The sequence below is a fragment of the Scylla paramamosain genome, chromosome 32, assembly GCF_035594125.1.
Source record: "Scylla paramamosain isolate STU-SP2022 chromosome 32, ASM3559412v1, whole genome shotgun sequence".
Taxonomy (NCBI): domain Eukaryota; kingdom Metazoa; phylum Arthropoda; class Malacostraca; order Decapoda; family Portunidae; genus Scylla; species Scylla paramamosain.
Genome location: NC_087182.1, coordinates 12,433,889 through 12,458,021, shown reverse-complemented (window position 1 = coordinate 12,458,021; position 24,133 = coordinate 12,433,889). Strand labels below are relative to the sequence as shown.

General features: G+C 39.2%; 1 protein-coding gene across 1 annotated transcript; it reads right to left on the bottom strand.

Moving 5' to 3' along the window:
* Window positions 1-104: 104 nt before the first annotated feature.
* Window positions 105-23,951, bottom strand: LOC135089210 (ceramide-1-phosphate transfer protein-like). Its single transcript, XM_063984572.1, has 5 exons — window positions 23,916-23,951; window positions 10,780-10,837; window positions 4,362-4,560; window positions 3,837-4,012; window positions 105-675 (listed from the first exon to the last, which is right to left on the bottom strand). The coding sequence occupies exons 2-5, from the start codon at window positions 10,825-10,827 to the stop codon at window positions 481-483; spliced, it is 618 nt and encodes a 205-aa protein (XP_063840642.1). The 5' UTR covers window positions 10,828-10,837; window positions 23,916-23,951; the 3' UTR covers window positions 105-480.
* Between the last annotated feature and the right edge of the window lie 182 nt (window positions 23,952-24,133).

The following is a 24,133-nucleotide window of genomic DNA, read 5'->3' as shown; positions in this document are numbered from 1 at the left end:
AGATACGAACATAACGTTTGATGGAGAAGAAAGAAAAAAACCCTACATATATAAGATCTTTAGGTATTAAAAAAATGGTCATTCAATAGTTAATGAAATATTGGTTTATAAAGATAATTTTTATTTTGTTCCAGAATGCTAGATCTTAAAGAAAGATACTTAAAGAAAGATGAGTCTCTGAGTAGGAGAAAGAAAAAAGTTGCTATTTCTTTATCGAACAAAGTGAAGTCTTTGGGTGAAAACAATCATTTCTTCAGATATTTTAAGTAAAGATGATATATATATATATATATATATATATATATATATATATATATATATATATATATATATATATATATATATATATATATATATATATATATATATATATATATATATTTCTCTCTCTCTCTCTCTCTCTTTCCTCAGCTTGTCATCTTCCCCATTTTGATAACTTCTAGTCCTCTTCGCTTTGCATCTGATTATTCACGGTCTGTATCATTGTGTATCAGTTTTTCCTCCTGGTCCACCTTCTGCATTCTTGGATTGAATTTGGCTCCAGGAACTCATGTCGAGAAGATTATTCTCACGATAGATCTTCTGAACAGCGTCGTAGGTCTCTGTTACTGACTTGATGGCCTCGGGTAATAATCTCAGCACCTTCTCTTCCACCTCCTCCTTTCCCTTTGCTATCTGCCACCACAACCACCAGAAGAAATGGATAATTATACTATTCATTCTTCCTTTTCCTCTTTCTTGATTTTCCATTCATATCTAACTTTCACACACACACACACACACACACACACACACACACACACACACACACACACACACACACACACACACACAAACAAACACACACTCACATATTTTTATGCACAAAGAAAACTGCACAAGTGCACGAAAACAGGTAAGATCCAGCTCAGCTTCCTTTCCCTAAAAGTGCGATAGAAGGAGATATCTAAAAGAATGGCTAATTTAGTACCACCAGAATCTTGATACTTCTCTTTAGGGCCTGTATTCTGCATAGTGCTTATGACGACGACTTGTGACTGTCGTAGCTAACAAAATTTATGACAGTCTTACGACAATCAGAAGTCGTCGATCATATCTCAGTCACCGTCTGCCGCTTGAACGCACACTCACTATTTGTCAACTTTAAATTTATGGAATGAAATAGGTTCTTGATATTATTTTCTTGGATTTAAATTACGACTTTTGGGGAAATTAGACAGTATATCTAATCAAAAGAAACATGATATATAGGAGAAGATTACAGCCGACAGCCGGACACAAGTAGGCCGCGAGAGGCAAGGTTTATGAAAACTGATCGTACCGCTCCCACTATTTGTAATAATACTTCATTGCTTCAAAGAAGGCCATTATTTATTCATAGTTAATAATATCTATTTTTATATTTATAATAAAAAAAAAAAGCTGGGGATCGTGTTATGGTATGTACAGCCATATTGTCATGATGTTGACAAACTTCTGACGGTCATAAGCGGCGGTAAGACAGGGTGAACACTGTCATGGCATTTTATGACAGATCACTATGTAACAAAATTTAACTTTTGTCTTGTCCTTGGCCCCAAACCATAATTTTCAAATTATTTCCATCTAAACAAAATAAAAAAAAAGCTATTTTGATCCTAAAACTTTGCTTTTGTGTGGTAAAGACCTTCGCAAAATCTCAATTTCTTATCTAGATGCTTTTGAAATGTTGCAAGTAAGTTAAAACAACGAAAAAAAGAATATAAAGTGCTCTAAAGATTTTTAATTTTATTAAGATAATTTTTGAACTGACCAGATCTAGTAAGAAATTTCTCACATTTAGAAGAATTTGCTTACCTTTCAGAAATCTTCTTAAATCTTCCAGGATGTTCTACCAGACAGTTTTAGAAGTTTCTAGAACATTTTAGAACATTCTATTCAATGTAAACATTTCCAGAATATTCTAGAACTTTCTCGAATACAGTAGAAATAAGTAGAAGTATCAAGAATTTTCTAGAATCTACAAGAATTTTATATAATGATTCAGAATATTCTAAGGTAGGTTCTAAAATATTCTAAAAAGATTGAGAACATTCTGGAACGCATTCTAGAAAGACTAAGAATATTCTAGAATACTGCTTGACAATATAAATGTAAGGGCTTACAGACCACCAATCAGTTCTGCTTTGGCTGCTTGAGAAGACACATCACAAGAGGTGAAATGGCATCAAGAGGCTGCAATCATTCTCCAGATGCATTCTGCTACATATGTGGTTAATTCATTAAGACAAGAGCAAAAAAATTCTCTGTGACAGCATCTGGGAAAATGGTGAAATTTAGCTATTTTCGGGTAAGAAATCATTCTAAAAGCCACAAAAGCAAAGTTCGACAGGAATAATGGACATTTTCTACTGTTTTGTAATGAAAAGAGTTGGAAAATAACAATTGTTTGTCAAAGACAAAAATCGTGTTAAAGAGTGATAGGAGTTTATGCACGACGATATTAGTTTATGACAGAGTTACGACTGAAATGCGCCATTTTGACAGACATACTTGGCTATGACTGTTTGTAGAATACGGGCCCAGGGCCCGTAGTTCAAGTCTTAAGTGGTGAAAATGAAATTAGGCAGATTGTACCAGACTTTATCCACGAGCAAGATTAAGATAAGAATATATCGATTTCGCGAGAAAGGAAGGTGCCTCTGCCTTGAACAAAGGCACCGTGAGAGAGAGGCTATTCTCATTTTTTCCTGGAATGATTATTGCTTTCGTGTCAAATATCCATCGCTCTCTACAAATTCCATGACTGGCGTAGGGGCATTTCACATATTTTCTGTAATCGAAAAGGACGTAAACCAGCGGTTCTCAACCTTTCACTAGTGATCGCGTACAGTCAGAACATAACAGATGTGTCTACGGATTCATCACCAAATGATAACGAATGTGTCCACTAATTTAATTTATTCATATATCTATAGTTATATGAAATCTATTATTAGATGTGCTCATGAATTCATCGGTAAAGTACGTAATAACAATAATTGTCTGTGAATTCATGGGCCAGTCCATGTCCTGTAATATACTGTCATGTACACCCAATATTATTCATCTCATGTACCCTTTGGGATACTCGTTGAGGACCCTTGTATTAACTTACTTTGACATCTATCTAAAATAATACCAATAAGATCAAACAAGATAGCAAAGTAATTGCAACATAAAATCTCTCTCTCTCTCTCTCTCTCTCTCTCTCTCTCTCTCTCTCTCTCTCTCTCTCTCTCTCTCTCTCTCTCTCTCTCTCTCTCTCTCTCTGTTTCTTGGTTTCTGACCTGTCAATTTTTTTTTTTTTTTTTTTTGAGGCTGTGACGAAATCGTGGCCAAGGAATATGTCAGTGTCTCCTTGTACCTTTACTAAACTGAATTACTGTATTGCTCGGGTATTCTTCCCCTCCTATCTCTCAGCGAGTCATCCCTAGTGGAATCATCTGAGCGCGACCCACCACCACACATGGTAGCTACTTATGTCCCTCCCTCTCCTTGTACGCACTCACTTGTAATATACTGAAGAGGCACCACAGTCCTTTTACGAAACCATCAACACATGCTACTGCTAACTAATATTATGTACCTCATCAAAACTACTCCCTGAACACACACACACACACACACACACACACACACACACACACTACTGTTACTCCTATTACCACTATTTCTACTCCCATAACTAAAGAAAAAATAACAACAGAATCAGTAAAAGTAATAGTAGTAGTAGTAGTAGTAGTAATGGTACTACTACTACTACTACTACTACTTCTAACCCTCCCACCTAAACTCTTACAAATCTCTTTACATACTCTGTTCCTGAGGGTAGCTCGGGTAGGTAACATCTTCAAAACACAGGAAAAGGGTTCCCTCAGATAGGTAGCTTGGTAACTTCCCGTTGTGGACAAGTAAATCTTCGACGCAATCTCACCCAGCTTTGGCTCCTCTTCCTCCTTCATCATCTCCTTCAGGAATTCACAAGTAAACTCTGCCAACAAAGAAATTAGTAATATAGGTGGTACAAAGTCTCGGAAAGATAAGCGCACTAATCGATGATAAATCCAGAATTGTACAGAATTAATTTTTACCGCCTTATTTTTCGCGAAATTCTTTATGAAAGTAAGGGAAAGTTATGCATTTTAAATAAAAAAAATTTTCCGCAGTTTTTTTTTTACTTTTGGTAAGTTCACTAATGTAAGAGCTGCACACCATCTCAAAATAACTAACTCAAGGGCGTACAACCAGAACACTACAAACAAACTACACGTACACTGCTATACATGGATAAGATAATAAAAAAAAATAAAGTAATAGCCACCACTATTACAACCGCCTACCCAGTCCTCGGTGAAGCAGGAGGATTGCCTTGGTGCCAGACGTGGATTTCTGTACCAAAAGACTGTTTTCCATCTCGTACTTTATCATCGACTTCAAGTTCACGTAATGCTGGCCGTTCTCCCGCGCCATCTTTTTCTGCACCACTGCTGTCTGCCAAGGACACACGGACACTGTAGACACTGTAGAGTAAATACGACACTGCACGGGAGAGATTAGATCAGTGGTTTTCAAACTATCTAGTATAACGGTACACTAAGAAACAACTACTTAGTAATATATATATATATATATATATATATATATATATATATATATATATATATATATATATATATATATATATATATATATATATATATATATATATATATATATATATATATATATATATATATATATATATATATATATATATATATATATATATATATATATATATATATATAATTAGCTACCCTTCATAAAAATAAATTATAATTCACAATAGTTTCGTTATATTATGGACACAAATCAAAATCTCACCCAAATTTTCGCGACACACCAAGGAGATAATGGCGGCACACTAGTGTGCCGCGGCACACACTTTGAGAATCACTGGATTAGATAGTAGGTAGACGGACGGCTGATAGAGGTAAAAGAAGGACTGTTTTGGAGTAAGATCATAGAAGTTGATGATGATGATGATGATGATGATAATGGTGATGATGATGATGTTAGTGGTGGTGGTGGTGATAAGGGTGGTGATGATTATAATAATGATGAAGCTAGTGATGATAATGGCAGTAATGACGATGATGATAATGGTGGTGATGCTAATGATAACAATGATGATAATGAAAATATCCTTTGGTGAGAGCCGGATATTCAAGCACAGACACATTCATGGTAGCCCAAACACATCAGTAGTGACCCGAACACATCAGTAGTGGCCTAGTGGTCTAAATACATGAGTAGTGACTCAAAGAAACCTGAAATAAAGAAAGCAAATAAAAACTACCCGTGTCATGTTCGTAGCTGTCCCTTTTTTTTTAATGTAAGAGGGACACCGGCCAAAGGCAAAAGAAAAAACAAATGTAGAAAAAGAGGTCCACTGAGGCGGATTAGAATGGTCACGCTTTTTTTTTAGGAGCAGGCTGAATGAGGGCAACCTTCCAACAAGAAGGAAAGTTATACGTTGAGAGACAGAGTTGGAAGAGTTTGACGAGGCAAGATGCAAGCACGAAGGCACAGTTACTGAGAAAAAATAGGAGGGACCCCGTCAGGTCCATAAGCTTTCCGAAGGTTAAGGCTAGCGAGGACATCGAAATCATTATTGCGAACGATCTTTATGGGTAGCGTGAAGTAGTCAGAGGGTGGAGGAGTGGAAGGAACAAGCCCTGAATTGTCCAAGGCAGATTTTTTAGCAAAGGTTTGAGCAGAGTTCAACTTCAGAAATAGATGAGATGGCAGTGGTGGCATCAGGCTAAAATAAAGCAGGGAAAGATGAAGAAGTAAAGTTATTAGAGGTATTTTTGGTTAGGTGCCAGAAATCACGAAGGAAGTCAGATATAGAAAAGATTTTGACATTTTCTGTTGATAGAGTTTATGGCTAGTTGGAGAACAGACTTGGTACGATTCCGGACAAAAATACAAAGTGCAAAAAGTGATGGAAGGCTCAAGTACCTTTTGTAGGCCACCTCTCCACCATGTATGAAGGACGAGAACAGACTGAGTTAAACTAAGGATTGGAATGTTCAGAGAGAGAAAAAGAATGAGGAATGTACGCCTCCATGGCAAACACTATCGCCTCTGTTATGCACTCAGCAGACAAAGACGGATCTCTGACACAGAAGCAGTAGTCGTTCCAAGGAAAATCTGAATAAAGCCTCCTCAGGTCCCCCAATTAGCAGAGGCAAAAATGCCAAAGGCACCTCTGCTTTGGAAGAACCTGACGAGGGATTAGAGAACAAGATACAAATATGAGGTCGTGATCGGAGGAGCCCAACGGAGAAGACAGTGACAGCATAAGCAGAAAGATTAGAAGTTAGGAAAAGGTTAAAAATGTTGGGCGTATCTCCAAGACGGTGTTGCACTAGTTGCTCTAGGTCGCGGAGGATAGCAAAGTTAAAGACTAGTTCACTAGGATGGTCAGTGAAGGGAAAGGAGAGCCAAAGGTGGTGGTGAACAATGAAGTCTCCAAGAATGGATATTTTTTCAAAAGGGAAAAAGATCAGGCTGTGCTCCACTGTGGAAGTTAGATAGACAAAGAATTTTTATTTTTTTATAATGAGAGTTAGGTAAGATGTATACAGCACAGACAAATTTAGTTTGAAAGTGATTCTGTAGTCGTAGCCAGATGGTAGAAAATTCGGAATATTCAAAAGCGTGGGCACAAGAGCAAGTTAGGTCGTTGCGCACATAGACACAACACCTAGCTTTGAACTGGAAATGAGGATATGAAAACTAAGAGGAAACAGAGAAGAGGCTACTAGTCAGTTGTCTCAGACACCTGTGTTTCGGTGAAACAGAAAACGAGGTTTAACGGAAGGGAGGTAGAGTTCTACAGATTGAAAATTACATCTAAGGCCGCGAATGTTGTAGAAGTTAATGAAAAAAAAAAAAAAATGGCGAGATGTCAAGACACTTAGGGTCGAAACCGGAAGAGCAGTCCTACCTGAGGATATGGGCCCCTTTCTAGACGGGAACTCTGAGGATGATGTAGGAGTAGCCATATTTGATTTTGAGTGAAGGGTGTGTGTGTTAGGAGCATGTAGATTTGTGTGAAGGGAGAGAGTTGTCTTTAGAGGGCAGGCTGTGACTACCCCCTAGTGTTGAGAGACACAAAGGGAAACGTTCAGTGAAATCACAGCTGGATCATTGATAAATTCACAGAAATCCTTGATCCAGTGCTTGAGATCTCAAAGGGAGTAATTACCATTTCGACTTGTGTCTACTGCTTTCTTCATGTACGCTGTCCGCTTTGTTTACAAACAAAAGGTGGACTGGTGTAAATATTTTAAAGGGTCTATTTCGTCCATATATTTGGCTAATATTTTAACCAAGTCTTCAGCCATATTGCTGTGGACAGCAGCGGAAAAAAAATGTTTATCAACACGCTTTAGTTTGTAAACGTTTGGTTCTGAGCATACGTAGTTCCCGAGCGGACAGCCGAGTACAAGGGGACAGCTAGAAACACAATATGCTATTCACAACAACATGGCTGAAGACCTTGCTAAAATTCATCAGATTAGCCTAATATAGAGATAAAATAGATCCCATAAAGTATTCTCAGCAATCCGGCTTTTGTTTGTAAACAAAGAGCGGACAACTACGTATACTTGCAATCCACAATTTCTACCCCACATAAGCACATAAGAAATCAGGGAAGCTGCAAGAAGCCATCAGGCCTACACGTGACAGTCCCTGTATGAAATATACCTACCTATTTCCACCTATCATCCCCATCCATAAATCTGTCTAATCTTCTCTTAAAGCTCCCTAATGATTCAGCACTAACAACTTGATTACTGAGTCCGTTCCATTCATCTACCACTCTATTTGATAATTAATTCCTTCCTATCTCTTTTTTTAAACCAAATTTCTTCAAGCTTGAACACGTTATTTCTTGCTCTGTCCTGGTTACTAATCCTAAGAATTTTGCCTACGTCCCCCTTGTTATAACCTTTATACCACTTAAAGACTTCTATCAGGTCCCCTCTTATCCCACCTCTCTCTAAAGAATGTAAATTCAACAACTTCAATCTCGCTTCGTAAGGAATACTCCTCATCCCCTGTATCCTTTTAGTCATTCTCCTTTGTACTGATTCTAATAGACCTATATCCTTCCTGTATTGTGGGAACCAGAACTGTACAGCGTAGTCTAAATGAGGTCTGACTAGCACCAAATATAACTTTAATGTTACTTCGGGCCTTCTACTTTTAACATTCCTAAAAATGAATCCTAATGTCCTATTTGCCCTGTTTCTGACCTTTATGCATTGTTTTTTTAGATGGAGTTCAGAGCTAACTATAACTCTTAAATCTTTCTCATACCCTGAACCTACTAGAGTTTCGTTGTTTATTGTGTACCTACTGTGTGGATTTCCTCTACCTACGCTAAGTACTTTACATTTGTTGATATTAAACTGCATTTGCCATCTGTCTGTCCATCCTATCCAAATTTGCCTGCAAGGCGATGGCATCCGATTCTGACCTAATTAATCTACCTATCTTCTTGTCATCCTCAAATTTACTAACATCACTACTAATTCCACTATCCAAGTCACTGATATATATTAAAAGCAACAATGGCCCTAATACTGATCCCTGTGGTACCCCACTAATTACATGACCCCACTTGGATTTAGAGCCGTTTATTACAACTCTGTCGCTTAGCCATGCCCTTGTTCAGCATAACACCTTCCCATCTATCCTGTGCGCCCTAACCTTTCTCAGGAGCCTCTGATGGGGTATCTTATCAAACGCTTTACTGAAGTCCAGATATAAGATGTTATAACTATCACCATTGTCTGCCGCCTCGTAAACTTATGAGTTAAACTTAACAAGTTCGTCAGGTAAGATTTCCCCTTCGTGAAGCTATGCTGTGACTGATTTATCAAGTTATGTTTGTCTAAATGCTCCCTAATGTTCTTCGCTATTACTGACTCCATTGTTTTACCTATAAAAGAAGTTTAGCTGACAGGTCTATAATTAGACGTTAAAGTTTTATCTCCTTTCTTAAAGATGGTACTACATTCGCCTGCCTCCACATTACCGGTACCTCACCTGTCTCAAGTGATTTCCTAAAGACAGAAACTAACGGTTCGCTAATAACCTCTTTGCATTTCTTAAGTACTCTGGGATATATTTCATCTGGTCCTGGTGTCTTGAACTTTTTAGCCTATGTATCTCCTGTTCCACTATCTTAGTAATGATAACATCTGTCAGCTTCTCATTCTCTTCTGCTCTAAACATCTGCTCACTATTCGGCATTTCCTGCATGTTTTCCTGGATGAAGATAGTTAAAAAAATACTCATTCAGAATTTCACTAATCTCCTACCAGAACTAACCTGCTCCCCATCTGTTGTATTTAATGGACCTATTATTTCAATATTCGTCTTTTTATTTACCTGATGAAATACCTCGGGGTCTGTCTTCGCCTGGCTTTCTACCTTTCATTCATAATTGTTTTTAGCTTTCCTCGTTAACCTCCTGACTGTTCTAATTCATTATATTGTGGTATTAAAACCTCTTGCCTTGCCTTTAATTTCTTATATACTTCTCTTCCGCCCTATGTAATGTTTTAACCTGTCATCCATTTTGGGTAATTTTTCTGTGATCTTATTGCTCTACAAGGAATGTATGCTAACTGTCCTGTATGTGATTTATCAACGAAATATTAATACAACCCATCTACATTTACTTCCCGTAATCCTCAAAAGTTGGGCCTTTCTAGATGGAGGACCAGGGGGTCAACACACAAATGGTCGAACACTCCTTGTGAACCTTGTGTCGGTTTCTCTGTGGTGTGAATCTTGTAATAATGCTGAATCGACGTCTTTTGCACTCAATGAATACATACCTGAAAACTGTAACCTGAAAATGTGTTGAACATGATTCTCTCCACAGCGACACCGACAAATGGTTCATAAAGTATGTTCGGAAATGTTTGAGTTGCCTCGTGATAGTCAGCGTGGACCACTGTCAAGAACGGCTCTACTCGTACTTCTGAAACTCCGCCTCTTCCTGGATGGGCTAGAAATTGTGGAATGCTAGAGCACAAGGGACACGAGACCGAGAGGATGGAGAAGGGCAGGATATAAGGTTCAGTTAGCCTTCAAGTTTATCCGTTTTCTTTTACGAGTACACTTCAAAAGGAGATCAGTCACAGACATAAGGATCAAGTTTTTTGTTGGAATAAAAAAATAATAAGAAAATTAATATTAATGAATTTCTTCCATCCACTCTCCTTCTCTTAAGTGCCCTCACGTCCTCAGCTGCCACGCCCTGCCTCTCATATTTGCAATTTCAGGATTAAGTTCCATGGGTTTCAGTACATATTCTGAAACACTTTCCTGCCGCGGCTCCCTTACGCTCATGTTAATGTTACATGGGTTTTTAAAGATGTTTTACGATTCTCGTGACAGATTAACAAGATTTCCACAAGTTTAACACATGTGAACTCTGTTAATCATCTGCGTGACCATTGAAAACAATTGTGGTGAGACAGCAAAGCGTTCAAAATACGGACCATAAGCTGACACAATTATTTTAGGAAAATACAACTAAAATAATACAAAAACAATCACATTATATTTTCATTAGTTTTTTAAAATTTATCGTTACCATATATCAAATTATTAATAACAACTACTGCTATTTTATTATACGTATATCATTACTATTCCTCACTGAGTATGCGTGAACATAGTACTTACCTTCACTTTGACGTCATACGCTACAAAATGATACAACTTTCCCAGCATCTTGATGAATCTGAAACAGATTTCATTTAATTATCCATTTATTCGATTTTTTTTATTATATTTAGCTTTGTACTACTACTATTCTACTACTACTACTGCTACTACTACTACTACTACTACTACTACTAGCACTACTATTACTATTACTTTCACTACTACTACTACTACTGATACGACTACAACTACTACTACCACTACTACTACCACTACTATTACTACTACTTTTACTACTACTACTACTACTACTACTACTACTACTACCACCACTACTATTACTACTACTACTACTACTACTGCGTACTTTACTACTTTTTTTTTTATGTAGGAAGGATACTGGCCAAGGGCAACAAAAAATCTAATAAAAAAAATGCCCACTGAAATGCCAGTCCCATAAAAGGGTCAAAGCAGTGGTCAAAAATTGGTGGATAAGTGTCTTGAAACCTCCCTCTTGAAGGAATTCAAGTCATAGGAAGGTGGAAATACAGAAGCAGGCAGGGAGTTCCAGAGTTTACCAGAGAAAGGGATGAATGATTGAGAATACTGGTTAACTCTTGCGTTAGAGAGGTGGACAGAATAGGGATGAGAGAAAGAAGAAAGTCTTGTGCAGCGAGGCCGCGGAAGGAGGGGAGGCATGTAGTTAGCAAGATCAGAAGAGCAGTTAGCATGAAAATAGCGGTAGAAGACAGCTAGATATGCAACATTGCGGTGGTGAGAGAGAGCCTGAAGACAGTCAGTTAGAGGAGAGGAGTTGATGAGACGAAAAGCTTTTGATTCCACCCGGTCTAGAAGAGCAGTATGAGTGGAACCCCCCCAGACATGTGAAGCATACTCCATACATGGACGGATAAGGCCCTTGTACAGAGTTAGCAGCTGGGGGGGTGAGAAAAACTGGCGGAGACGTCTCAAAACACCTAACTTCATAGAAGCTGTTTTAGGTAGAGGTAAGATGTGAAGTTTCCAGTTCAGATTATAAGTAAAGGACAGACCGAGGATGTTCAGTGTAGAAGAGGGGGACAGTTGAGTGTCATTGAAGAAGAGGGGATAGTTGTCTGGAAGGTTGTGTCAAGTTGATAGATGGAGGAATTGAGTTTTTGAGGCATTGAACAATACCAAGTTTGCTCTGCCCCAATCAGAAATTTTAGAAAGATCAGAAGTCAGGCGTTCTGTGGCTTCCCTGCGTGATATGTTTACCTCCTGAAGGGTTGGACATCTATGAAAAGACGTGGAAAAGTGCAGGGTGGTATCATCAGAGTAGGAGTGGATAGGACAAGAAGTTTGGTTTAGAAGATCATTAATGAATAATAAGAAGAGAGTGGGTGATAGGACAGAACCCTGAGGAACACCACTGTTAATAGATTTAGAAGAACAGTGACCGTCTACCACAGCAGCAATAGAACGGTCAGAAAGGAAACTTGAGATGAAGTTACAGAGAGAAGGATAGAAACCGTTGGAGGGTAGTTTGGAAATCAAAACTTTGTGCCAGACTTTATCAAAAGCTTTTGATATGTCGAAGGCAACAGCAAAAGTTTCACCAAAATCTCTAAAAGAGGATGACCAAGACTCAGTAAGGAAAGCCAGAAGATCACCAGTAGAGCGGCTTTGACGGAACCCATACTGGCGATCAGATAGAAGGTTGTGAAGTGATAGATGTTTAAGAATCTTCCTGTTGAGGATAGATTAAAAAACCTTAGATAGGCAGGAAATTAAAGCAATAGGACGGTAGTTTGAGGGATTAGAACGGTCACCCTTTTTAGGAACAGGTTGAATGTAGGCAAACTTCCAGCAAGAAGGAAAGGTAGATGTTGACAGACAGAGCTGAAAGAGTTTGACTAGGCAAGGTGCAAGCACGGAGGCACAGTTTCGGAGAACAATAGGAGGGACCCCATCAGGTCCATAAGCCTTCCGAGGGTTTAGGCCAGCGAGGGCATGGAAAACATAATTGCGAAGAATTTTAATATGTGGCATGAAGTAGTCAGAGGGTGGAGGAGAGGGAGGAACAAGCCCAGAATCGTCCAAGGTAGAGTTTTTAGCAAAGGTTTGAGCAAAGAATTCAGCTTTAGAAATAGATGTGATAGCAGTGGAGCCATCTGGATGAAATAGAGGAGGGAAAGAAGAAGAAGCAAAGTTATTGGAGATATTTTTGGCTAGATGCCAGAAATCACGAGGGGAGTTAGATCTTGAAAGGTTTTGACATTTTCTGTTAATGAAGGAGTTTTTGGCTAGTTGGAGAACAGACCTGGTATGGTTCCGGGCAGAAATATAAAGTGCATGAGATTCTGGTGATGGAAGGCTTAAGTACCTTTTGTGGGCCACCTCTCTATCATGTATAGCACGAGAACAAGCTGTGTTAAACCAAGGTTTAGAAGGTTTAGGACGAGAAAAAGAGTGAGGAATATATGCCTCCATGCCAGACACTATCACCTCCGTTATGCGCTCAGCACACAAAGACGGGTCTCTGACACGGAAGCAGTAGTCATTCCAAGGAAAATCAGCAAAATACCTCCTTAGGTCCCCCCAACTAGCAGAGGCAAAACGCCAGAGGCACCTTCGCTTATGGGGATCCTGAAGAGGGATTGGAGTGATAGGACAAGATAAAGATATGAGATTGTGATCGGAGGAGCCCAACAGAGAAGAAAGGGTGACAGCATAAGCAGAAGGATTAAAGGTCAGGAAAAGGTCAAGAGTTTTGGGCGTATCTCCAAGACGGTCAGGAATACGAGTAGGGTGTTGCACCAATTGCTCTAGGTCATGGAGAATAGCAAAGTTGTAGGCTAGTTCACCAGGATGGTCAGTGAAGGGAGAGGAAAGCCAAAGCTGGTGGTGAACATTGAAGTCTCCAAGAATGGAGATCTCTGCAAAAGGGAAGAGGGTCAGAATGTGCTCCACTTTGGAAGCTAAGTAGTCAAAGAATTTCTTATAGTCAGAGGAGTTAGGTGAGAGGTATACAGCACAGATAAATTTAGTATGAGAGTGACTCTGTAGTCGTAGCCAGATGGTGGAAAACTCGGAAGATTCAAGAGCGTGGGCACGAGAGCAGGTTAATTAAGTCATTGCGCACATAAACGCAGCATCCAGCTTTGGATCGAAAATGAGGATAGAGAAAGTAGGAGGGAACAGAAAAGGGGCTACTGTCAGTTGCCTCAGACACCTGAGTTTCAGTGAGGAAAAGAAGATGAGGTTCAGAAGAGAAGAGGTGGTGTTCTACAGATTGAAAATTAGATCTTAGACCGCGAATGTTGCAGAAGTTAATGAAGAAAAAGTTGAGGGGAGATGTCAAGACACTTAGGGTCGTCGACAGAAAGGCAGTCCGACCTGGGGACATTTATGGTCCCCTCCCCAGATGGGGACTCCGAGGCTGGTGTAGGAGTCGCCATGATGATTTTAAAATTTTTGAGTGAAGGGTGTGTGTGTTATTAGGTGCTTGTAGTTTTGTGTGGAGGAAGAGAGTTGTCTTTAGAGGGCAGGCTGTGACTGCCCCCTTGTGTTGTGAGACACAAAGGGAAACGTTCAGTGAGGTCACAGCTGGGTTTAATGATAAGTTCACAGCACCCCCTGAACAGTGCTTTAGACTTCACTGGGAGTAATTATCGTTTCGGCAGGTGTCTTACTGCCTTCTCCTTATATATATATATATATATATATATATATATATATATATATATATATATATATATATATATATATATATATATATATATATATATATATGGTTAACTTAGATGATGCCAGCAGTAAGCAGGAAAGATTCTCTCTCTCTCTCTCTCTCTCTCTCTCTCTCTCTCTCTCTCTCTCTCTCTCTCTCTCTCTCTCTCTCTCTCTCCCCTACCCGCGCACACACACACACACACACACACACACACACACACACACACACACACACACATACGAGAGAGAGAGAGAGAGAGAGAGAGAGAGAGAGAGAGAGAGAGAGAGAGAGAGAGAGAGAGAGAGAGAGAGAGAGAGAGAGAGAGAGAGAGAGAGAGAGAGAGAGAGAGAGAGAGAGAGAGAGAGAGAGAGTGACAACGATGACCAAACCTACCTTGGCTAAATCTACCGTGGCCAAACCTGATGACGACCAAACCTACCCTAGACAACTCTCCCCTGGCCACACATGACAACTAACAAATTTCTAGTGGCCAGGAAATAATGTCTTCTCTTTTCTTACTTCGTGATTTCTGGCATCTAGCCAAAAACATCTCCAGTAAATTTGCTTCTTCTTTCCCTCCTTTATTTCAACTAGATGGCACCACTACTATCACATCTATTTCTAAAGCTGAAATCTTAGCTCAGACCTTTGATAAAAACTCTACCTTGGACGGTTCAGGGCTTGTTCCTCCCTCTCCTCCACTCTGACTAATATGCTTCCTATTAAAATTCGTCGCAATGATATTTTCCATGCCCTCGCTGGCCTAAACCCTTGGAAGACTTATGGACCTGATGGTGTCCCTTCTATGTTCCGTGCTAGCATCTTGCCTAGTCGAACTCTTTCAAATGTCTGTCAACATCTACCTTTCCTTCTTGTTGGAAGTTTGCCTACATTCAGCCTGTTCCTAAAAAGGGTGACCGTTCTAATCCCTCAAACTACCGTCCTGTTGCTTTAATTTTCTGCCTATCTAAAATTTTTGAATCTATCCTCAACCGGAAGATTCTTAAGCATCTATCACTTTACAACCTTCTATCTGATCGCCAGTACGGGTTCGTCAAAGCCGCTCTACTACTGGTGATCTGGCTTTCCTTATTGAGTCTTGGTCGTTCCTCTTTTAGAGATTTTGGTGAAACTTTTGCTACTGCCTTAGACATATCAAAAGCTTTTGATAGAGTCTGGCACAAAGCTTTGATTTCCAAACTAACCTCCTATGGCTTCTACCCTTCTCTCTGTAACTCCATCTCAAGTTTTCTTTCTGACCGTTCTATTGCTGCTGTGGTAGGGAGTCACTGTACTTTTCCTAAATCTATTAACAGTGGTGTTCCTCAGGGTTCTGTCCTGTCACCACCTCTTTTCCTATTATTATTTATTAATAATCTTCTAAATCAAACTTCTTGTTCTATCAACTCCTATGCTGATGATACTACCTTGTACTTTTCCCCGTCTTTTCATAGATGTCCAACCCTTCAGAAAGTGAACAGCTCACGCAGGGATGCCACAGAATGCATGACTTCTAATCTCTCTAAAATTTCTGACTGGGGCAGAGCAAACTTGATATTGTTCAGTGCCTCAAAAACTCAATTCCTCCATCTATCAACTCGAAACAAACTTCCAGAAAAACTATCCCCTCTTTAATGACACTTAATTGTCTCCCTCTTTTACACTGAACATCCTTGGTCTGTCCTTTTCTTATAATCTAAACTGGAAACTTCGAATCTCATCTTTAGCTAAAACAGCTTCTATGAAGTCAAGTGTTCTCAGACGTCTCCGCCAGTTTTTCTCACTCCCTCACCCAGCTGCTAACTCTGTACAAGGGCATTATCCGTCCATGTATGGAGTATGTTTCACATGTCTGTGGGGGTTCACTCATACCACCCTTTTAGACAAGGTGGCATCAAAAGTTTTTCGTCTCATCAACTCCTCTCCTCTAACTGATAAAGAGGCTGATTGTCTTCAGCCTCTTTATCATCGCCGCAGTCTTCTACCACTATTTTCATGCTAGCTACTCTTCTGATCTTGCTAACTGTATGCTTCCCCTCCTCCCGCAGCCTCGCTGAACAAAACTTTCTTCTTTCTCTCACCCCATATTCTGTCCAGCTCTCTAATGCAAGAGTTAACCAGTATTCTCAATCATTCATCCCCTTCTCCTGTGAACTCTGGAACTCCCTGCCTGCTTCTGTATTCCCACCTTCTTATGACTTGAGCCCCTTCAAGAGGGAGGCTTCAAAACACTTATCCAATGTTTGACTACCGCTTCGGACTGTGTTCAGAGGCCGGCACCTGAGTGGGCTTTTTTTTTTTCATTAGATTTTTTTGTTGCCCTTCGCCGGTGGACCCCTACATTATATATATATATATATATATATATATATATATATATATATATATATATATATATATATATATATATATATATATATATTATGTAATAATATATCTATTTATCTATCTATCTATCTATCTATCTATCTATATATATATATATATATATATATATATATATATATATATATATATATATATATATATATATATATATATATATATATATATATTGCCGCCAGCAGACGGCGAACGTTGTTTCAGACTCACACAATGACACGAATCGTTTATTGAATCGATCGAATCCGGTCAAACCCTGAAAATATACATTAATGATCACAGACAATATTCTATATGAATAATTTGTGTGATTCTGCACGTTACTTATAGGATAATGTATTCTTACACAGACAGCTGTTACACTTCCGTGTTTGGGTCTTTGGGTAATTGTTAAGTAACGCGCACGCCTTTTCTGACAGGTGTTCTAGTTAGGTCTATCTACATCTGTCTCAACACCAACACACGACCTCCCTGCACGAGTGTCCTCAGTAAAGTGTCCCTGTAGTCCTCAGTTACCGCCTGGGTTCCTACCCCTGTCCATCGTTAACCATTAGCGACGGCGATAAGGCCGGCCTCGTCTTAGCCTCATGTCATAACAAACATCCGTCATCTCCTTACATCAACAGTACCTCAACACCGACCGTACAAGGAATTCGCACAAGGAATTCGCTGACTTAGACCTCCTCTTGGTCCTCGCCCTGACCTTCAGGTCCTTTCCTTTCTCATTAACAAACTCGCTTGCAAAAACAACAACTTCTTTCACCAGCTTGGCGGTAACAATATATATATATATATATATATATATATATATATATATATATATATATATATATATATATATATATATATATATATATATATATATATATATATATATATATATATACACACACACACAGAGAGAGAGAGAGAGAGAGAGAGAGAGAGAGAGAGAGAGAGAGAGAGAGAGAGAGAGAGAGAGAGAGGATGTGGGTGGAAGAAAGTAAGGAAGAAGGAAAGCAGCCTAGCCCCAGGTCTTAAATTTCAGGGGACGCAAGTCAGGTCACCACTTCCATCAGTCAACTGGAGTATGTATGAACTTTTCTTTTATAACATACATTTATAAATTATGTACGTACCTGCGTTATATATATATATATATATATATATATATATATATATATATATATATATATATATATATATATATATATATATATATATATATATATATAATCACTTCTCTAGGTGAGAAGGACACTGAATCATTATTCACAACAAACATTTCTTAAATGTTGTCTGTTACACGAGTTGGCTTATAGAATGAAAGACACACACACACACACACACACACACACACACACACACACACACATTACATTTAATACATTAGATTACGTAGTGTCACTTGTCACAAACAGCTCTGTTAGGACCAGCAGGTGAGAAAGAGACGAGAGAGAGAGGAGAGGTGGGGTTAGACCTCTCCTACCTCACCTGCTAATCACATAAAGGTGTGGGTGGGGTCTATTTTGTGGGGTAATCGCCAGCTTAGGTGAAAACAGGTATACTGCTGCTACTACTACTACTGTTACGTACTATCACTCCCACTAGCGCTACTACTGCTACTGCTACTTCTGCTGCTGCTGCTGCTACTACTACTATTGCTACTACTGCTGTTGCTGCTAGTACTAAGCACTGCTGTTACTCACTTGTTGAGCTCCAGGAAGCCCTTCACGTAGGGCGCTAGCGGCACCTCTTCCTCGGCACCTGGAGTGGAAGCAATCTCGAACAAGCTTCAAATCAAGCACTAACTCTTTTTCTTCTTCCTCTTCCTCCTCCTCCTCATCTTCTTCATCGTCGTCTTCTTCATTGTCTTTCTCCAGCTCATCCTCGTCTTCCTCCACATCGTTTATCAGTTCGTTCTCCTCCTCCTCTTCCTCCTCCTCCTTCAACTTTAATTCCATCTCAGCATTCCGTTCTTGCATATTTTCTCTAGATGCTTCCATTCATCACCTAATGTTGTTCACCTGCATAATGAAGCAGGATGGATAGTAAAATTTATGTACATTTAAATGGTACAATGACTAAGGTAATGCAATACACTGTAACCTTCTTCCCTTCTTGACTGACATTAAATATTTACACCACCTCAGGCAAAGTTTTCCATGTCGGATACCCAGGAAATCCGGTCCGGTGTTGGGGGAACCCCCTGCGATCACTGCAAATCCACCTCTCTTTTTCCCGCCCTTCATTATATGCGAGGTCGTCACCTACCTGCGTAAAAGCTGCCACCACAACCATAAACCCGGGATCCATCTGTGACCACTACTGTTGCTGCGGTGATCAAGCTTGCCCACCCACTTACTCTCATCTACACAAACTTTCCCCATGGCACCCCTTCCTGATTGTATGTACAAATGCCAAACGCTTTCACAGGTGCGCTGCTAAATGCAAATGCAGATACCACAATCCTAACAAAAAAAAGAAAAAAAAGAAATAGTAAGACAATAAACGTTCCAAGAAGCCAATAATCCTATGTGACAGTAACTGTATGAAGCAAATATATCTCTGCTCATCTATTATCACTTATCCAGAAATTAGTGCAAGATAATCTTTTAAGATACCTACTGACTGCCTTCCCATGATTGAGTCTATTCCAGTCAATTACCACTTTCTTTACTTTTCAATGTCATTTTTGTTCCTTATTTCCTACTGAAATCTAACATAATCGAGTTTGTGCTTGTTATTTTTCGCCCTATCATAATTACACATCTTAAGGATTATCATCAGTGTCAATATACCAATGAAATACCAAGTCCTACCAAATTCTCATTTAATCCATCTCTCTTTTAAAGGAACTTTTAATCCTTGCTTGTGAAGTGTATCCACGCATCCGTTGTATCCTTTGGGAATTTTCTCTGGAGAGAGAGAGAGAGAGAGAGAGAGAGAGAGAGAGAGAGAGAGAGAGAGAGAGAGAGAGAGAGAGAGAGAGAGAGAGAGAGAGAGAATAATATTTCCCAGAAAATACGACCTGCCAACTGCTGCACCTACGTACACTCGGCCTTCCCAGGATCCCGTCCTCTTGTCGCTTCCTGTGCTTCCTGAACGTTTTCAAGGCCAGGCCGACACCACCACCACCGTCATTCTCCTACCACTATCACCACTACCACAATCACAACTTCCACTATCACCAATACCACTTTCATTTCCACCATTAGCAAATCTGCTACCACTACTAAACTTACAGGAACTCTACGTGGGGGCCAAATTGCTTCTTACAGCTTCCCTTGTAATCATACACTCTTCTCGTTGTTGTTGTTGTTGCTACTTTTGCTGCTGCTGTTATTGTTGTTGTCGTTGTCGACGGTAATGGTAACTGAATGCAAGGTTATTCAGATATCATTATTTCACACACACACACACACACACACACACACACACACACACACACACACACACACACACACACACACACACACACACACACACAATTAAAAAAAATCTAATAATAACATAATAACAATTTCAAGCTTCACCAGTAGTATTAGCAATAGTATATATAATCACAATGAAGAGGTGTCTCAGCACCTTCCGAGAGAGAGCATCTCTTTTGTCATTTGTTGGCTGACGGAGATCAATGAAAACGAAGTATTCGACAGCTTATTCTTATTTCGTTGATGAGACATTATATATATATATATATATATATATATATATATATATATATATATATATATATATATATATATATATATATATATATATATATATGAGAAGCGGCCTCTGGATTGTGAGCCGAATCATGCAAGAGTTCATGGTAGTAGTAGTAGTAGTAGTAGTAGTAGTAGTAGTAGTAGTAGTAGTAGTAGTAGTAGTAGTTGTTGTTGTTGTTTTAACAATGGTTTTAGATTATGAAGTTGGTTGGATTAGGCTATGGTAACATTCACTGTACAAATACCAAAGTTGGCAACTGAAGTAGAGTTGCAAGGAGAGAGGAGAGAGGACGAGGGGATTGAAGCAAGTTACGGAGGAGGGAGTGGCTGGTTGACGATCTGAGCTCAGGCGCCGCAAGAGCTGGGTTGCACAGCGCCATCTATCATAATAAATAAATGAATAAATAAACAAAAGGATAATAAATAAAAAAATACAAACAATTTAGTATAAAATCATGAAAATTCATGGAAGAAGTTCTCTCAAAGAGAGAGAGAGAGAGAAAAAAAAAATCTCGTTTCCCAGTTAGAAGGGTGAATATTTCCGCCCTCTCCCCCGCACCAGAGAAGGCACCACCCTCGCAGTACCCTCAGACTGCAGTACTCACTCCACCAGCCACCGTCGCACTGTTACATGTTACTACTACACAAAGTCACCACCATAGGACAGTGCTGTCACCCCACGGGACGAGACATGAAGTAGCTGTTCATGAGACGCGTGTCCAAAGACGCCTCATTATTAATTCACCTTGCCGTCCTCCGGTATGAATATTTAAAATTTGGTCAAGGCCACACGTTCTTAATAGTAACAATGTCCATCTGCGCCGTGGCCATTACTATTTCCATATTTGTTGCCAACATTGATAAGAAGGGAATGTATGGGGAGTAGAAAGAGCGAGGGAAAGGAAAAAGGGAAGGAAAGGAGAAACAGAAAAATGGAAAGAGGAAGGACTAAGGAAAAGGAAAATAAAGCAGACACAAGGCTCACAAAAACGATATTTGCTTACTAAGGTCACTCTCTTCATAAGATGGTACATCTGTGACGCTATCAAGACACTTCTGAAGACACTTCTCTGCATGACTTACATTGGGTGCGCTGCAAATGACCTCTTCGACTAAAAATAAATCTGAAACCACTTATCGCACATAATGTTGAAGCCACCATGAGAAAACTCGTGAAATAATTTATGTAAATATCCAGGTACAAAATAATACATCGGTCAAAAAAAGTTTCCGAGATATCTAGAGGAGAAGGTTGCAGCTCAGCATTCTTTCTCTTATTAAAAAGGACTCCTAGCACTAACCACTAACATCCTAGGAATTAACAAGGTAGCGTAGTCTACGTAGTATAATACTGAGTAGGCTACACTTCCTTTTAACTAGTAAGATACGCTGAGCTACAAACATACCCTATAACTATAACTAAACTTTCTTTGGCCAATGTAATATATTGATCAAAGGTATTTGCAGAAAGGTATAGGCTTTCTCATAGTAACTTAATTATTTTGCTATTTATTTCCAATGAAAGAGGTCAATTGCTTATACATCTTTTTATAAGATACGAATTCATTCATAATCATCTACTATATATCAAGCCGAGATAAGGCGTGGACACGCTAAAGCTGGGTTCACGCTACTATATTCACAAATCCGTCTGGAGAGGATGTGCATCATCACTGACGTCACTCCAACGGGACTGACGTCACTGATAACACACTCCTCTCCAGATGGACGCGTAAAACGGACAGTGTGAATCTTTAAAAATATAACATAAGAAATAAAGGAAGCTGCAAAAAAGCCATCTGGCCTACAGGTGGCAGTCCCTATAGAAAACATACCCACTTATTATTTTCCTGCGATCTTCCCATCCACACATTTGTCCAATCTTCTTTTAAAGCATTAATAATCTGACAACAGTGTTCTATATTGCAAGCATTCACTCACCTTTTTGCCAAGACTCAATCACAGTAGCAACTTCACCCTCTCAAAATACTTTGCCGAACAATCTGTTCCTTTGTACTGTACACCAATTTTCCTATTGTACCTTCATTAATTAATTCATTCATAACTTTCAAAGTCCTATAGCTAGTTTACAATATACTGGGAGTTAGAGATTCCACAAATTTCCAATGGAGAGTAGAAAAAAAAAAAAATAAAAAAAAAAAAAAAAAAAATAAATAAAAAAAAAAAAAATATATATATATATATATATATATATATATATATATATATATATATATATATATATATATATATATATATATATATATATATATATATATATACCTTGATGACGTCACAGATAGACCCACTTGGAACGAAAGTGGTTATAGTGGGAATAGCTTGCTTGCAATCTCTCTCTCTCTCTCTCTCTCTCTCTCTCTCTCTCTCTCTCTCTCTCTCTCTCTCTCTCTCTCTCTCTCAAAGATTTCATTAATTAAAACGAAGACAGCAGAAGCCAAAATAGAAAAATAGCGAAGAATGGGAGAATACCGAGAAAAAGAGAATGAAAAGAGGGATAGAAGAAAAAAATGGAGACGAAGGCGAAATATTAGTTAAATTGGCGGAGAGAGAGAGAGAGAGAGAGAGAGAGAGAGAGAGAGAGAGAGAGAGAGAGAGAGAGAGAGAGAGAGAGAGAGAGAGAGTTTCCTAATAAATTCCTTTAAGCTCATTTTGACCTTCTGGAAAAAAATGTGCAGGAGCCAGGGCACACACACACACACAACACACACACACACACGCCCGCCGGCTGAAGGAGGGAGGCATTCGATGAAGGAAAATATCTGATACTGATGAAAACCAACTTGTCTCGTCGGTCATTAAAATACTCCACCACCACCACCAACAACAACAAGAGCAACAAAAACAACGAAATCACCATCACCACCACTAACAACAACAATAAGAACAACGACAACAACAGCAGTTTAAAGTTACGGGTCCCCAGTGAATGACACGGTGAAGGGAGAGTGAGTACTACAACTATGTCACATGTATGATGAATCGTAGTTCAGGGCCACTCTTCACCCGTTCAGAGCCCCTTTAGCCACGTGAGACCCGAGTGATTAGGCTGTGGCTGCCTCAGGAGAAAGACCTGTTGGCTGAAACGACCACCACTCCATCTCCCTTGCTCACATGCCCAACAACGTCTGACAACAGCGAAAAGACTTTGAGTCCGAGTGGGGGTCGAGCACATACCTACAAAATAGCAGTCACATGCGTTTCCGTTTTACTACTAGCCATGACAACAACAACAACAACAACAACAACAACAACAACAATAATAATAATAAAATAATAATAATACCCTTACTATAGCAACAGTAATAACAACGCCATGCATCCAAATACTCCTTAACAAAATTGCTTACTTGTAACCAGCAGAGCGAGACACACCTCCACTGATTCTCTACTACTAACACACACACACACACACACACACAAACACCCACACGCTCAGAGTTGCCAAGTCTTGCGATAGGATGGGCATCAAATGTTCTAAAATCATCTATATCTTTATACATATACATTAGTACCTTGTTTATGACTGACTTTGTAGACGAGCAGTTCGTAAGAAGAGCTTAAATAT

Excerpts from the sequence above, each read along its gene's own strand:
- LOC135089210 (XM_063984572.1), bottom strand. The coding sequence starts at position 10,827 with ATGCTGGGAAAGTTGTATCATTTTGTAGCGTATGACGTCAAAGTGAAG. Across the intron at positions 4,561-10,779 it reads CGTATGACGTCAAAGTGAAG|TGTCGTATTTACTCTACAGT; the intron begins GTAAGTACTATG and ends TCTCCCGTGCAG. Across the intron at positions 4,013-4,361 it reads CCTGCTTCACCGAGGACTGG|AGTTTACTTGTGAATTCCTG; the intron begins GTAGGCGGTTGT and ends CTTTGTTGGCAG.